Source organism: Lutjanus erythropterus, chromosome 23 (genome assembly GCF_056507025.1).
Source record: "Lutjanus erythropterus isolate fLutEry1 chromosome 23, fLutEry1.hap2, whole genome shotgun sequence".
Taxonomy (NCBI): domain Eukaryota; kingdom Metazoa; phylum Chordata; class Actinopteri; order Lutjaniformes; family Lutjanidae; genus Lutjanus; species Lutjanus erythropterus.
Genome location: NC_139339.1, coordinates 27715904 through 27732794, shown reverse-complemented (window position 1 = coordinate 27732794; position 16891 = coordinate 27715904). Strand labels below are relative to the sequence as shown.

General features: G+C 35.9%; 2 protein-coding genes and 1 non-coding gene across 3 annotated transcripts in view; 1 reads left to right on the top strand and 2 right to left on the bottom strand.

Moving 5' to 3' along the window:
• The window catches only part of gal3st4 (galactose-3-O-sulfotransferase 4), a 43268-nt gene extending 36677 nt beyond the window's left edge, over nt 1-6591 (bottom strand). Inside the window, exon 1 of the mRNA XM_084712507.1 lies at nt 6294-6591. The gene's annotated coding sequence lies outside the window, so the exon portion shown is untranslated. The remainder of the gene's footprint in view (nt 1-6293) is intronic.
• Nucleotides 6592-10598: 4007 nt separating this feature from the next.
• On the top strand, nt 10599-10670 carry trnaw-cca (transfer RNA tryptophan (anticodon CCA)). Its single transcript has one exon. It is a non-coding gene; the product is annotated as a tRNA-Trp (tRNA).
• Nucleotides 10671-11812: 1142 nt separating this feature from the next.
• On the bottom strand, nt 11813-16389 carry tm4sf21b (transmembrane 4 L six family member 21b). Its single transcript, XM_084712726.1, has 5 exons — nt 16005-16389; nt 15152-15217; nt 12991-13139; nt 12695-12881; nt 11813-11999 (listed from the first exon to the last, which is right to left on the bottom strand). Exons 1-5 carry the CDS (start codon nt 16194-16196, stop codon nt 11997-11999), a joined length of 597 nt encoding a protein of 198 aa, XP_084568852.1. The 5' UTR covers nt 16197-16389; the 3' UTR covers nt 11813-11996.
• Nucleotides 16390-16891: the final 502 nt, after the last annotated feature.

Here is a 16891-nt window from a genome sequence, read left to right as displayed (position 1 = left end):
TGTGCCAACTCCTGCACACAGTCCTGTCCAGGGTTGTCTATTAGCAAGAATCTGGTGATATGATTTATATCACAATACAGGTTTTACCATTAAATATGCCGTGATATTGTCATTGTTTTGGGTTTTTGTTGGGTGTTTCCTGTTTTATTTTGTAATCCTGGTCCTCCCTCATGTGTGTTGACTTCACTTCCAGTCTTTGTCCTTTTCCCGCCCTTTTTGATCGCCATTTGTTTCGCCTGTGTCTGATTGGTTACTTGTCCCTTTAGTCCTTGTATTGTGTATTTCTCTCTTTCTGTGTCAGTTTGTTGTTCTTTGTTGTGCTGAGTATCCCTGCCGTCTCCATGTTTTCCTCACCATTTTGGACTAGCCTGTTGTTTTTATTTTAGGTTTTGCCATGAAATCACTTTGAACCCTTTCTGTTCAGCCTTAGTCTGCATTTTTGGGTCCAGTATCTTGTTTAGTTGCTCTGCTCAACACACATACCTAACAAATATATTGTGATACTCTAAGCAAGGTGAAGTACTGCTATTTTAAAATTAAATTTAAGGTTCATTAATAGGACTGGGTGTTACAATCCCTGTAGAACAGATCTGGGGAAAATGCGTCCTGGGGGCCAGGTGCCGTCCACCGCACATCCATGTTGTTTATGTTGTTCTTCTATTTTTGCTGCTACTGTTATTGCAACCTGTATGCAGCCTGCATGGTACACTGTAAAACATCAGGTTTTGGACATTGTCAACAAAATATTAGCTCACAATTCAAAATGGCAATTCAGAAAGTGTGACCATCATTGACACTTAATTCCCAAGAACCACTTTGACTGAACCGATCTAACAGCATCCAGCCAAGCTACAGGAGTGAATCACGAAGAACTAACATACTAAAAAAATATACAATAAGATATAAGATCATTTCATTCTCGTACAATTGAGTATGTTGAGATGATCAACAAAAAATGTGCAATACAATCAAACTTTGTTCAACATTTGAAGTTGCACAGAGAGCAATAATTCAGTGTTAATATTAGCTTTGCTAACGTCAGCTTACCAGCTGAGTAACTTTGTAAATCAAGGAGGCTGGAAACTCACTGTTACATTCTGACATGTTTATGAAATCAACACAAAGATCAGGACTTGGAACTTGACTCTGGACATGCCTGTCTTAACCTGCGACTTGTCTTGGGACCTGACCTGGGACTTGACCATCTTGAGTTGGGACTTCAGTGCAAAGACTTAACACACAGCAGCACACAGAAGGTCTCGGTTAAAGAAGAAAGCAGAAACCTGTGACCTCTTATTTAAACCTTTGCAGTAACATCATGCTGTAAAAGAAAATAAATACATGAGAAACCATTAAATTTTAAGGCAATACACTGCTATAGATTTTTGAGTTTTGAGCCCAACTCCTTAAGTTTTGAAATAAACTTTCAAAAGTTTTGCTGACTGATAATCTTTAGTTGAGATAATTTACTTTTCTTCTTTATATAAACTTGAATCTTTGAGTTTTACAAACTAAAAAAAAGAAAAATCAAAAATTGGTCACAGTGAGCTGCAAACTTGATTTTTCTTTTTTAAGTGCCTGAAAAATTCAATAGAAAATATTAAAATGTTAAATACAAGGTTTTGATTTTCTAAAATTCAAAGCTTTAAGTTGCTCTAAAGAGGAAAAGTAAACTATCTCAACACTCATGTCAAAATTTTTCAAAACTAAAGAATTTGAGTTCGGCTCAAAACTCAAAAGTCTCTGTTGCCTTGAAATTTTGAGTTTTCTCAACTTTTTCATTTTTACAGTGCACCCTTATATAGCAAGTGTGTTCATTTCTACTTCCCTCCTTCTTCTTATCACATGCATAAATACATTTGCTATCTGATTGCTGTTTTGAAAGGAAGCAGGAGAGGAAGAACAAGGTTGGGTTTACCACACACACGCCAGTGATCAACAAAGAGCTGTGGGCTGCAGACCATTCGTGCCAGATCTCTAGATGCACAGTCCGGATATTATTTAATTGCCGAGCTTTGCTGTGCATATGCAAGCTTGCCGAGCATGTGCATGAACCCTGCAGGGGGGCTTCTTTTCTTCTTCTCTTCCCCAACCCTCCATCACTCTCCTCCCTTGTACCGCTCACCCACTCACACTTCATGCAATAAAGGAAGAGAGTTAGACCACAGTTTACAACCTCTACTCCAGATTTCAGTCTTTCGAAAGCCCCATTCCCAGTTCTGTTCTGGAACTTCTCAATCACTGGCAGTTCAACACACTCCCACACTCCCAGTTACCAGCCATCACTGCCATGACGAAGAGATAATCAGTGTTCTTCACTTCACCTCTCACTGGTCATAATGTTATGTCTGATCGGTGTATAATAAATTGGAATTTGAATTGGATATAATAAATAAAAAAATAAAAAATAAAAACAAAAAATAAAGCTAATAGTACATGGCAGCCATGTTGAATCACAGATACAGGTACAAAAACACAAAAGAAAAAACAACCAAGAGTTATAGCCAGTCATTGAACAATAAATATATTCTAAACCCCTCCAAACTAATAGAAATTTTAAAAAAAAAGAAAAAAGATATGGATCGTATAAATGTATAGACACTAATAGAACTGCAATGATTAATCAGTATATTGATTTATTAAATTAATCACCAACTATTTTGAGTAATTTTTGAGAAAAATTCTCTGATTTCCACTGTTTAAATGTGAATATTTTCTGGTTTCTTTACTCCTCTCTGACAGTAAACTGAATATCTTTGAGTTGTCGACAATACAAGACATTTGAGGACGTCATCTTCAGCTTTGGGAAACACTGATCAACCACTTTTCACCATTTTCTAACATGTTATAGGCTCATTAATCAATCGAGAAAATAATACACCTTTTGATTGAATATGACAGTAATCGTCAGTTGTAGCCCTAGACACCAACACAAACACACACACACACACACACACACACACACACACACACACCTGAATGTGCAGGACCAGACAAACACACCAGAGTTCATTTGAAAGGTTCACACAACACCTGTAAGTCTGATTAACTGTCATATTATAAGTGTCAACACACAAGATGCCTGAGCAGCACCTCTATGTGAGAGGATTGTGACAGGATGTGACAAATAACTTAGAACAGTCATTCCCAAACACCGGGTCAAGACCCACAGGTGGGTCATAGGAGATTTTATTTGGGTCTCCAAATAAAAAAAAAGACTGTGGAAGAAATTCTGTAAAATGTAAATTTTATATCTGCAGTACAGCTTTTATAAAACATTTGTAAAACAACAAAATGTTTATGTTAAAAACAAGAGCATGTTAATGCTGCCTAAATCTGCTTCTAAATCTGCATTTATTTCTCATTTATAAAGTACTTAATGTGTGTATATGCAAGTATCAAGATAACACAAGGTGATATATAAATGACAGCAAAAACATTCAGGAATGTTCATTTATGTCTTCCCAAGATTTACTGATAAAGATTGTGATCTGGGTCGTGATGGTTTGTTAGTTTTAAAAACTGGGTCCCCAGAAAAAAAAAAGTAGAGGGAAGTGAGTGAGGACGACTGTATTACTCCAGTGTTACTTTGTTCTACAGTATTTACTGAACTTACAAAACCCTCCACAGTCACACGTCAGTAGCACAATATATGAAGCTCCCATAACACATGACTTGTTTCTCATGGGAGTCATGTGTGGAGCCTGTCGTAGTGTGCAGTGCATGACAGGACAGAATTCAGTTTGACGACCATGTCATCAAACAGCTGAGACAGCACCACTCACTGGCATGATCGGTTACTTCAGCAACACAGGACATGTCCTCACAGCGTCTCTGAGAGTATATTCAACATTGGAAAGTGATATTCAAAGAGCAAAAAGGTGAACAGAGGCAGCTTCATGAAGCAGTGATGTCAAAGACTAACAACCTCTGTCTCTGACTGGACAGAGACAGACACTGGACAGAGACAGTGACTGGACACAAGAAATGGTACAAATATGAAACTAATGATCATTCAGTTCCTACACTACAAAAACAAAAAGTTTTGAAAAAGTTTTACCAACTACTGATCTTTTCTTGAGAAAATTTACTTTTCTTTTCTTCTTCTTTTCTTTAGATAAACCTAAAGCTTTGAATTTTAGAAAATCAAAACCTTGTATTTAAAAAATGTTTATTTGATATTATTTTGTCTAGCGGAGCCATTCATTGGATAAGGAAACTTAACATTAAGCTTAAATAAGGGCTTAACTAAGAAATTTGACTAAGAAAAAAGAGAAAATTTGTCACACATCTGTAGAATTCTATTGCAAAACATAAGTTTGGTTGATAAGAGCACAGTAACATCTGATTTAATGTGATGAAGAGGAGAAATAATCATTTTGTATATAAATATGTCATTTACCACAACTGTAAGGTGCTGGAAGAGCTTGAAAATGCTTGAAAGGTGCTTGAATTCCACTTTGGAAAAGGTGTATGATCCCTGAAATTGTGATTTTAGTTGACACATGCAAATCTGATTTTGAGGATCTCTGAGCAGAAAATGTGTTGGAGACCCCCTGTGATTTCTGGCACACCCCCTAAGGGGAGCCAAGACCCCAGGTTGGGAACCAATAGGAGACTTGGATTACACCAGATGAGCGGTATGGAGGCATTTTATGCTGTTTTTATTTGGTTGGGTTTTTATTTTTTTACGTTGAAAACTGGTCACCATTCACTTCCATTGTTTGGGAGATTCTGCAACACAGTTTTCCTGTGAAACTCCAGCAGTGTTTTGTGGACTAAAAAACTAAACCTGACCTTCAGTCAGCATGAGGGTGAGTAGATAATGTCTGAATTTTCATTTTTGGGTGAACTATCCCTTTAAGCAATGCTTTTTTTTTCCCCCCGAAACACTAAATTGTGTGAGAGAAATGTAAAACTACTCAAATAAGGTTCCTCCCTGTGACAAATCCAGGATACTGATCCACTCCTATATTAGGCTCATACTCTGGTCCCCTCATCCAGTGACCTGGTGTGCTACTGTAGGTTTAACCTGGGGGCGGGGCTAATGCTGCAGGATCAGTCAAACAAGATTAGTCCACAGTGTGGCACAAAATGCCTGGACAATAAGCCGACAATAGCTCTGTGGACTTGACAGTATACTACAAGGTTTACATCAAGACACGAGCAGGGTGATGGCAGTTAATGAACTGATCAGATTTATTTTGATTTTTTGATTTTTAAGAGAAACAATGAATTCATTTCTAAACAGCTTGTAACTTAAAGCTTAACAGTGTTTTAATTAAGCAGGAGGTAATGTGTTTTTAAGAGTTATTAACAGAGTAAACCGGCTGGTTGTAACAAGCTAGAACAAATTTACAGTAAACTACTGATTGTATCCAACAAACCCGTGTGAAGCTATACGAACACGCGACTTCCGGACACAGCTTTCAAAATAAAACAACTCTTATTTTGGCCTATTCAGTAAGTCTCTATTGCTGTGTACTATTTCATGTCTGTTTTTCACGCATGGGAAAAAATCATGTTCAGATTCTATACATATATATTTTTAATTTTTTCTTTTTTTTTTCTTTTGTAATTCTTTCCAGTATAAAAAATGTAGAAATTTTATATATTGAATGTTGGAATTACGATTTTTTTTATTTTTTTTCATCACTGTCAAAGTGGAGATTTATGGTGAACAAAGATTTTTCTTCTACGTTAAAGGTCATTTATTATACAATATACACTTTCTCACCATTTTCCAACAAATAATGTGTCTAAAAAACTGTAAAATGTGAGAAAATGGGCTAAAGCTGAGGCTAAAAACTATGACATCATAATTTTGGCACCAAAAATTAAAATGACAATAGACATGAAGAAAAAAATCATAAGACTGGCACTGATAAACGTACAAAATACCAAAATAAAATGATTTTTTTTATGTCTGAGTTTTATTTTTCAATGGAACTTATTCGGTGTCAACACAAGTGTTTCCATGCCAGCTTAGATTTTGTTTTTAATGATGAATTTTTATTTTCACTGCCAAATTTTTAATGTCACTGTTCTATATAGAATAGAAGTGCTGCAGCAGTGGCCTGTATGAGAAAAATAAAATAATGTGGTCTCTTAACATTAAAACTCTTAGAACCTCGAAATCAAAGTATGAAAGTTTGTCTCTTTTAAGACCATGTTTTGGTTTTATGTTGAAAGGAAGCTCTTAACGTCCGGTGTTTTCTGGATTGTTTGAGTTGACGCAGCGACACACGGGGTGGCAGAACGTTAGTTTAATATTAAATATGAAGTGAACTCACCTTGTGTTTCACAAAGTGTCGTCGTCGTGAAGTGTCTGTGGCGAAAAAACTGACCGCAGTTCAGTCGGACACTAACTGCTCCTCACACTGTCTGACCTCCAACTCTCCGGCAGCAGACGGTGGATAAAGTCTGTCGAACAACCCGGCTTCGTGGCTCAACTCCTGGACACAAACGCAAACATCACCCCGCGTCCTGCTGCTCACAGACACCCAGTATTCCCAGCGCAGAGGCGGCCCGTGCAGCTCCGTGTGGTCGTGTGAAAAGCTCCACGGTGGTTTCATGTGTTCCTCCTGTCTGTCCTCCTCCTCCTTCTCCTCCTCCTCCTGCCCCTCACCTCACCTCCCCGCTCCTCTCCTCAGGCTGCGGTCAGCTTAGCAGCTGAGCAGTTTATCTGACCTCCCTGTGGAGCTCTCTGCTGGAGCCTGCTGGGACACACTTCTGTCACACACACACTAATCATCCAACACACACTTTATTCTTTAACAGACAATCAGAAACACAGACCTTCTGATCTTAATACTCTGATCTTCAACAAGTTTCAAAAAGCTCAACTACAGTGATGGCTGATATTGTAAAACAGGCTGGAATAAACTTCAGTTTATTTGATTTAAACAGCAAGATTTGGAAATATGCAAATTAATAAATGTAAAACCAAATGTTCACATTAATTAATTATAATGAGCAGTGACAACTCAAAACTTAAAGACATAGTTCACCTAAAAATGAAAACTCAGTCATTATCTACTCACTCTCATGTTGACTGAAGGTCAGGTTTAGTTCTTTAGTCCACAAAACACTGCTGGAGTTTCACAGGAAAACAGTGTTGCAGAATCTCCCAAACAATGGAAGTGAATGGTGACCAGTTTTTAACCACAAAAAAGAAGAAGAAGAAGAAGAAAAAAAAAAAACAGAAACATGATAAAAACACAAAATGCCTCCATACTGTTTGTTTGGTGTAGACGTGCAGTATGGAGGCATTTTTTGTTTTTATGCTGTTGTTTTTTGTTTTTTTTTTTGTTGTGTTTTTTTATGTTTGAAAACATAAAACCACTCACTTTCACTGTTTGGGAGTTTCTACAACACGTTTTACTGCGAAACTCCAGCAGTGTTGTGTGGACTAACAAAATAAACTGGACCTTCAGTTGGGATGAGGGTGAGTAGATAATGACTAAATTTTCTTTTTTTGGGTCAACTATCCCTTCAAACTTTTTGATTGGAAGTTTACCCAGTATGAAATAGTTTTTATTCTTAAATTAATAATTTCTGCTCAAAAAAAAAGTTGAGAATACTCTATAGGCTCTGATAAACTTCAGCTTTTAACTAAAAACCAAACTGTGGCAACTGATTGCCTCAATTTTTTTGAATATTGCTAAGTCGAGGGTCTGCAACCTGTGGCCCCAGAGCTGCATGTGGCTCCTTGGCTCCTCTCCTGCAACTCCCTGTGACTTTGGCAAAGCGTTATATGGAAATGAAAAACAGCTATTTTATTGTATTATTTTAATTTTCATTTATCGTTTGTATTGTTGGAGGTCTACACCGTAAATGTGAAAAAGCTGAAAAAACTCAAAATTTCGAGATAACACATTGCAACAGATTTTTGCATTTTGACCAACCTTAAATTATTTAGTTTTGCGAACCTTTTAAAAGCTACGATATGTTGTCAATCTGTTGTTGAGATAATTTAGTTTTCTTCTTTAAGTACACTTCAATCTTTGAATTTTTTTTACAGTTTAATGTGATTTTTACGTTCTCCAACTGTAAAAATATGTAGCCTGTAAAACAAATTAAAGACAAAGTTTTAATATTTTGTGCGTCAAAGCCCATGTCTACGGCTTGGTACTTTTTCCTCTAAATTTTGGTGGTGCATTTCAGCTCTGAATGCTAACTAAAAATAAAAAAAAGTCCTTAAAAAGAGAGAATTGCATAGTTACAGGTCCAGACAGATTTTCTTTTCTTTTTTTTGGCCAAAAATGGCTCTTTTGATAGTAAAGGATGAAGATTATTGTGTTACCTTATGTGTGTTTAAAGTGTATCTTACAGAATTTCCAGGTGATTCTGCACAAATCAAATATACATATGAATATTATGTATTCCAGTTCTGCCATATTCTGTGTCATTTCGTGTGTGATTTTGAGGAACAAGATGGTTCTGCAGCTGCTGGTGATAAGAGGAACTCCAGAGTTCTCAGCAACCTTTTATTACTTCCTCTAAAGAAAATGTGACATTATTTCATCATCATCAACATCTGGTTATTTATAATATGAGCTTCTTTACTGTCTTTTGTAGTGGGGAAACAGAGAAGAATGTCTTTAGATCTGTTTAGTTATAGATTTACTAAAAGTTTTTGTTTGAAACTTGGGCTTTTGTGATCTGACTATAAAACTGTTCGTTTTTAAAAGTTAAAAGATTGTAACTTGTTTATATAAAGAAGAAAGAATGAAAGAAAGAAAAGCATGTCCACAGTCACAAACAGCCTGATGACCAATCAAATTTATGACTGATAAATGCAGAAGTAGCTGTGACTCCAGCAAGCATCATGGGAGATTCACAGTGGAATAAACAATATAATGCCTGCAGCTAAAGCTAGAATACCTTCGAGCAGCGTTTCCCTGGGGACCAACTTAAAAATGACAGACCATCATGACCCAAATCGAAATACAGACGTCCGTTTGCTCCACCTGTTTTCACGTTTGGTCTTAGTAATCAATCTGGCAATCATTTTTCCACTAATCAATTATTTGTTTGGTCCATAAAATAATAAAAAATATGAATATGAATATATCAATGAATTCATCCAGTGTGCAATGACAAGAGCACTTTTCACACTGTGATATGGCTGTATGTTGTAGTCAAGCCTATATGGAGAATGACGTATATTTTGTGGCGGTGCACATGAGTCTGTGTTGTAGAGAAATTAGATGTGGCATACCCAGTTTAGCTGGCTCCACTGGTGATCTGCTGTATCTGTTCTAATATAATTTATAGTCAGCAGAGAAAACAAAATGATTTGAAGTTATTTTTTAGATTATTCAAGAGATTCAATTTTCAACAAACATCCACGTTGGTTCAATGAGTCATTATAACCTGTCAAAGTCATCAGGAGAGTGACTCAGAGACAAGAGACTGAAGTCTACCAAAACCTTATAAAGTAATTAAAAATCCATATATTCTATCTCACTCCCATAAAAATGCATGAAATTTCTAAAGATAATACACCCAGCTGCCTGAGATGCAGAATTGCAGAAGGAGCATTCATACAGATGTTTTGGTAAAGTCATTTATTAAAAAGTTTTTGGAGTTCAGTTCATTCATTCACTAAAAGTCTTTAAAATAAAATTTAATTTAAATCCTTGTTTGTTTTTATTAAATGATATGCCAGATGTCCAAATAGATCCCACCAAAAGCAGAATATTAATTACTATAACATACTTAGAAAAGAAATGTATACTTTGATTTTGGAAAAACAAATCTCCTATCTCCTTTTTCAGCTGTTCTTGGACCAGTTATCACAAATCCTCCCATTATAGAGACTGACTAAAGAAAAAAAATAATCTGGTCTCCAATATTTTCTTACTTTTTAAGAGGAGATCAATAACAATAACAACAACAACAACAATAATAATAATAACCATAATAATAATAATAATAATAAAAATAACAATAACAACAGCAATAATTATAATAATAACAATAATAAAAAATAATAATTATAACAATAACAGTAATAATAATAATAACAACCTGGACATACCAGAAATTATGGTAAAATTATGTTACCATTAACTTTATCACTGCTTTTGTCTCATTTTTCTTTTTCAAAACTTAATTTTGTTTTGTTTTGCTTTAAATATATATTTTTTTAATGTTGTGTTTTTTCCCTTTCCATTTTTTGCTCTTTTATTTGCTTGTCTGTCTGTTTTGTTTTATTTGGGTGTTTGAGGATGGAGGGAAGGGACGAGGAACTTAAGGAAACTCAGTGTACTTTGTTATGATTGTATGATTCCATGTTGGTGCTGGTTTATGATTCACTCTTGAAATAAATAGATGTGAGAAAAAACGACTTGAAGGACTTGATATTAAATTGTTAGAGAGTGTCCTCTAGCGGCTAACAGTAGACGTTAACAACAGTGTTGTAATGACCGAAAACTGAACTGTTATAGTACCACAGACAGACAGTGAAAATACACTATGTAGGAAAAATCAAGCTATTTGTTTTATTCCTATAACAACCTACTTGTAATCTCGCCCTGAAACAGCAAAATGTCTACTGTATTTAGTTATTTCCGCTTCATTTAAAGCTCGTGGACCTCGTGGCGCAACGGTAGCGCGTCTGACTCCAGATCAGAAGGTTGCGTGTTCAAATCACGTCGGGGTCAATTTGTTTGTTTTTCCTCTCTATCTGTCCTTCAGTTTTCACCACGACTGACCGCAGACACACGATGAACTTTTATGTGGAGGTTACGACACAAAGAGCACTAACTTTGCATTGTGTTGAGAATAAAAATTTCAGTTAAGCAAAATAACAAAAACGTAAGAATCCAAAAATAACTGCCTTTTTATTTTATGAAATGGAAAGAGTACAATTGAGATTGATAAATTATGCTACCCTTTAACCTTTCTTTGTTAACTATTACAACTTGTACGTTTTACATGCTACTTATACTTTAAAAAAATATTTTAATTTTATTGATTTATTTGTTTACTTTTTTAACTGTTAATATTATTATTTACAGTAATTCATTGTTTGCGGAAGTCCATTCTGGAGGGCCAAAACTGCAAAAATCAAGAATAAATATATATATTTTTAGAAAAAAATATATGAGTCAATTACTAAATGAATATTTCATAACAAAAAAAGGAAAATAATACAGAAATAAATTAAATGGGAAAGTAAACAAATAGGGAAATTAATGCAAAGGTAAATAAATGCAGAAGCAAATGAAACATAAACAACAATTTACAGGACATTTTATAAAGTTATTCATGACTACATTTATCTTTAATAATATCTCTGGTGCATTTAAATTTATATTAATGTATAATATAAAGCTTAATTTAGAAGACACTTTTATCCAAAATGAGGTATATATATTTTAGATATTTATAAAATAAAAACAGGTAAAATTCAATGCATCATATAAATTTTTAAATATTTTTTCATCAGTCTTCTATAGTTCATGTCCACTTCTGGATTTGTGGATCAATCAAATCAGGTTTGTTTTATTATTTTGATGTTGTTAAACACTGTATATTTCTGCCTAAAATAATGGTTAACTGTGTTAATCCAGGTTTAGCGTCTTGTAAATATTGCTAGCATGTCTTTTATTTTTACATTTTATTCTGTAACCAGCAACATCAAAATGTTTTTTTCACAGTTATGTTCAGAGCTTTATTACAAAATATTTTAAACATACAAATTTACACACACAAATATAATCTGAGAACCATGAAATAGTTAAAATAATATTGATAATCCCAGTCATTCCTCTTGAAGAATTTATAATGATGATGATGATAATGACGGTGAGGGAGAACCAGAGGACATCTGTACAGTGAGTTATCTGTGCTAATCAGAAGCCTTCCCTCTCGTCCCATCAGCCCTTGGTGCAGCAGATTATGATAATGGGGATGATAAAGGCGATGGTGGTGGTGATGATGATGTCATTTGTTCTTCAAGATGTCATGGTGTGTTGTAGTTCAGATTACTGTTGAAGGAGGACACAGAGATGGAGGTTAGTTTAAATGCCTGGTCCACACTGATCATACACAGCCTCAGAGACACACAGTCACAGGAAACACTCCCTGCATGGGTGGGTTATGTAAGTATCATGATGTAAGCAACAACAAAGAAGCAGCGACCATTTGAGGTTTTTAGGTATAAAACTGAAGAATTATGATTGTGTAAGTTTAGTTTGTGCTGTGGACAAGATCTACAGCAAAAGCATGAGACAGAGGCTACTGCTACTGCAGGTACACTGGTGGATTCCTCTGTACAATGTTTCGTCATAGTCACAGCACCCATCGCTAAGCCCCGCCTTCCTTAGTTACTGTTGCTATGTCTGTCAAGCTTTCCATCCTGGTTGCAGATTAAACATTGAAATGGGCAGTAATTTTTAGGTCTTTGATTCCACAGGGAAGTAAACAGTTTTCTGAAGGTTTACGGATACAGAAGAAATGAAGCAGCAACACTGGAGAGCAGAGTAGCATGTCTTCCTTTGGAGTGGCGCCCTCTTCTGGATGTATTGCTCAACATCCAAGCCAATGTGAAGAACACATGGAAGTATGGGGACGATTATGTGATGATTACATTGTTGGAAATGGATGCAACTTTTTTCCTTTAGTTCTTAACGGCCTTGTTCATTTGCAACATGCTGAAACCTTCAGTCTAATCTAGTCTTACCTTCTGGCCGGAGCAGGTACCACAGATACATCCAAACAGTCCGTTGACCATCTGGATGAGACAGAGGATGAGCTGCACGCACGCGGCCACCAGCAGAGTGGAGAACAGTCCCGTGTTGAACGAAACCACGTTCTCTGGTCTTACACACCACTTCCACATATCCCTGTCAGTAAGGTAGCTCCCATTACTGTAAAGGGAGAAAAAAAGAAAATGAGTTGTGTGGTCAAATGTTCTCAAACAATACAGTTCTTTGAACATTAAAAATATTAAATATCTGTCCATAAAGGTGCATGTACCTGTTAACAAAAGGCGTCCCCCAGACTAGTAAGTGCTTGTCATTGAAATGGAGGCACATTGGTCCATTAGCAAGGCCCAGGGCAGCGACGCTCAGACTGTACAAAGCCCCCACCACACCAGCTGCTGCAAAACCGATGGACAGGAACATCTGCATGGAGCACACACGGAGAGGAACATAACCTTTTCATGATAATATTACCAGCCGGTTTGGAAATCTCACTAACCAACAAGAGTTCAAGACTCAAATTCTTAGTCTTTTACATTTTTTTGTTAGTCACGTGTTTGCAAGTGTTTATTGTTCTTACAATTTATTATGTGTATTTTGTGAGCGGGTCTTTTATACAGCTGTTTGTGCCTTCGCAACCCAATAAAAGCAGTCTTGATCTTGACCTTATAAGTCACATATCATTTTCATTACTGCTGCCAATTTCCAGACATACAGGAGGCACTGGTTTCCGTTTGTTTCACTACAGTATGAAACAGATTGCAGGGATTACTGGAGAAAGCTGCAGTGGCTTTCTGTTTATTTAACCACTAGAGGTCACTAGAGTCACACTCTTTCTTGCACTGACTTACTGTAATTAAAACCTGTGACTTTGTGTCTGACAAGACAGAATACAGACGTGCTTTTAAAACACATTTTCACATTTCATAGAAAATAGTTTGCTTGAGAGAACACAGTATTTCATTTACTCCTACAAGATATTCAAGGTTCATTTAAATGTCTTTTTACTTGTACTTGTACTTGTTTAGTAGTAAAATATTAATTCCAAATAATCATATAAATTCTTAATCCAGTTGTTTCTGTCTGGTTGGAATAAATGTGCATGTTTGCCCCACGTCAGGGCAACATTAGGTGCTGTGGGAGGGACAGAGATGGTCCTAGGTTTATAAGGTAAAACAAAGGAACTTCTTCTCCCACGAGTGTTTCCTAGACTGTCCCTTAGCGCAGGGGTCCACATCCTTTACAATCAGAGCAGCCAATAAAAAAATGAAAGACAATCTGTCTGGAGCCACAACCATTTAATTCTCTCTTTTCCCTGAAGACTTTTTTACTTTTTATTTAATATCTGGAGCTAAAATTGCCAATAAAATTTAGAGGAAACCAACCCACAGACGAAGGCTGTGACGCACATTTTAGTTGACAAAATATTAAAACTTTTTCTTTAATTTGCTGTATAGGCTACATATTTTCATAGTTTGAGAAACTCAGACTTTTTGAGTTTTGATGACCTAGATGATTTACTTTCCTTCTTCAGATAGACTTGAATATTTGAGTTTTAGAAATAAAAAGAAAACAAAAATTGGAAAATTGAAAAATTATCTAAAGAAGAAAACTAAATTATTTCATCATCAGATCAGTAGTTGGTAAAGTCTCTCGAAAACAACAAAAATAAACAAAACAGAAGGATTTGAGAAAAAAGCAAAAATTTTTTGCACGCATCAACTCATACATGACGTTTTAATATAACAAATGTTGCTATAATCATTTAACTTCAATCTAATATTACAGCAAAGAAAGCTTTGCAAGATAAGACCTTGTGATAGTTCCAGTAAATGTGTAGCCTATAGCATGCAAAATATAAAATATAGTATGAATCAGGACATATAAGACACAGCCTGACACCTCTTGAAAGACCATGAGAAATGATTTTGTTCTCATACTGTATAAATTTGTTGTCATAATAGGGACCTGTGGCAGCATATACACATTTAATTGCAGTGTGTATGTGTGTGCACGTGTGTGTATGTGGCCCGTGGTACAATAAAATACTGTTACATGCTGCTTCGGAGCTGCAGGTTGCAGATGCCTCGGATGGGCAGCATTACTTGTTACTTCAGTCTTAACAGCTAATGCTAACGTTGCAACATTAACTAACATGTCCAAAAACCAAAAACAAACAAAAAAAATCAGAATATAACTTTTTTTTACATATTAATCAGAATTGATGTGTCAGAGCATGTAAACCCACATCTTACTGGATCACTTTATTTAGGGTCCATGTAAACAGTTTAGTTATTAGGTTAAAGAAATATTTTACATCTAACCACAATTACTGTTTATTATAGTAACTACTGTCACAAACACAGGTTTCAGTGTACTTCATTGCAGAACAATTTGGTTCGATTTCATTTATCACCCATATCTCACATACTTACCCCACAGCGGTTGGCACAACATTTGTTAGCGCTGGTTAGATGGATGTGGATGGCAGGGATGAGGGTCTGATGGCAGAAACAGAGAGAAGCAGAGGAAGGAAATAAGATGAGAAGACAAAGAAACAAGAAAGACAGATGATATATTAGATGCACACAGAAAAACTGATATAATTAATGAAGGAAGAACGTAAAAGTCTTTTTGAATGGCAGTGATGAATTGATAATTGTATTTATTCAAGTTAATTAAACTAAAATTTTTGGTATTTATTTTCAGACTTTATAAACACAAATTCGACTTGAAATGATGAGTTGAATTAATTAAAAACTGGTCACCATTCACTTCCATTGTTTGGGAGATTCTACAGCACTGTTTTCCTGTGAAACTCCAGCAGAGTTTTGTGAACTAAAAAACTATACCTGAAAAAACTAACCTAAATATACTTTATGAATATTTTTACTTTTTATGAATATTAATATTAATATCTTATTAAACATGTTTTTCAGGTACAACTGAATTTATATCACATTTATTTGAAGGGAAACGTTTATTTGTTTCAAGTCATTACACATTACCTTAATTTGTTTATTCAAATTCAGTCAACTAAAGTTTTATGGCAGCCGGGCATTAAACCATCCTTTATTTTTACACTGTACATTAGACTGGACTGCAGTGAAGTAAACCGAGCTGAATTAAACTGGACTGAAATAAACTATGCTGAACTGAGCTTAGAAAAATGTAATTTGATGGGGAGGCTTCGTCAAACTGCAAACGTTCTTCCACTAATCTGTTTTTGACTGGTTTGAAGCTTTTTGGAAGCCACAACATTAATCACATCTCACCAGATCTACTCACCATGATTCCTCCTCCGATGAGGCCTCCCATGTATTTGACCTCTGGAGTGATTCGGTCAAGTCCCTCCCTGTCTTGTTCTGCAAACTTTGTTTCAAAGTCGGGGAAGAAGAGCATGATGTTGCAGATGACAGACACTGCGGCCAGGATGTAGAGGGGTATGGCGACAAACTTAGAACACGCTCCTGTACACATGGTGCCTGCTGATGGATGAAGGACAAAAAAAACTGTTGTTCAAAAAGGTAAAAATGTGTAAAATCCCAAGCGCACCTCCAAAATCCTCAGACGCTCCTCACAGGTGCTGTCAGTCTTTCTTCTGAAAATTGCAAAATTGTGATGATTGTTTGCTGTCACACGTCAAGTGCAGCTTCATGCATAAGACGTCAGAGAAGGGAAGAACTGTTTAAATATATATGGTACAAAGGCGGAGCTGCTGGAGATAAGGTCATCCAGACTGATTATCACCCTCTTTATGACCTACACTTCATGTCATACTGTAGGTGTGTGTCTGTGCATGTGTTTCCATGAAAGCCATAAAAGCCATGTTTTTGGGGTTTTTTTAACCTACATTATAAACCAGCCTTATTGAGTATTGAAGAGAAAATAACCTGATTCATTTTGTTACCTGACATTACTTTATTCCACTATTTTTTGATTTTTGTCGAGTCTACAGTCATCTAATTTATGACCCAAATTTGACTTAAGGGGTTGTGAATAGAAGTTATCTTCTGACTCAGAGAGACTCTGAGTCAACTGTTAGCCTCGACCCACTTGCATAAACCACTTCAAGGTTGTCCCTTCAGCAAAATATTTCCCTAAACCAATGGGCTTTTCACGCTGCATATTCTTAGCCCTGAGCTAAGAGTTAACTCTTAGCCACTTTTCACATG

What these genes read in the sequence shown, in the direction of transcription:
- tm4sf21b (XM_084712726.1), bottom strand. Translation starts at nt 16,196, where the DNA reads ATGTGTACAGGAGCGTGTTCTAAGTTTGTCGCCATACCCCTCTACATC. An exon ending in GTTGTGCCAACCGCTGTGGG is followed by an intron (nt 13,140 to 15,151) that starts GTAAGTATGTGA and finishes TGCTCCATGCAG; the next exon opens with ATGTTCCTGTCCATCGGTTT. An exon ending in GGGACGCCTTTTGTTAACAG is followed by an intron (nt 12,882 to 12,990) that starts GTACATGCACCT and finishes CTCCCTTTACAG; the next exon opens with TAATGGGAGCTACCTTACTG.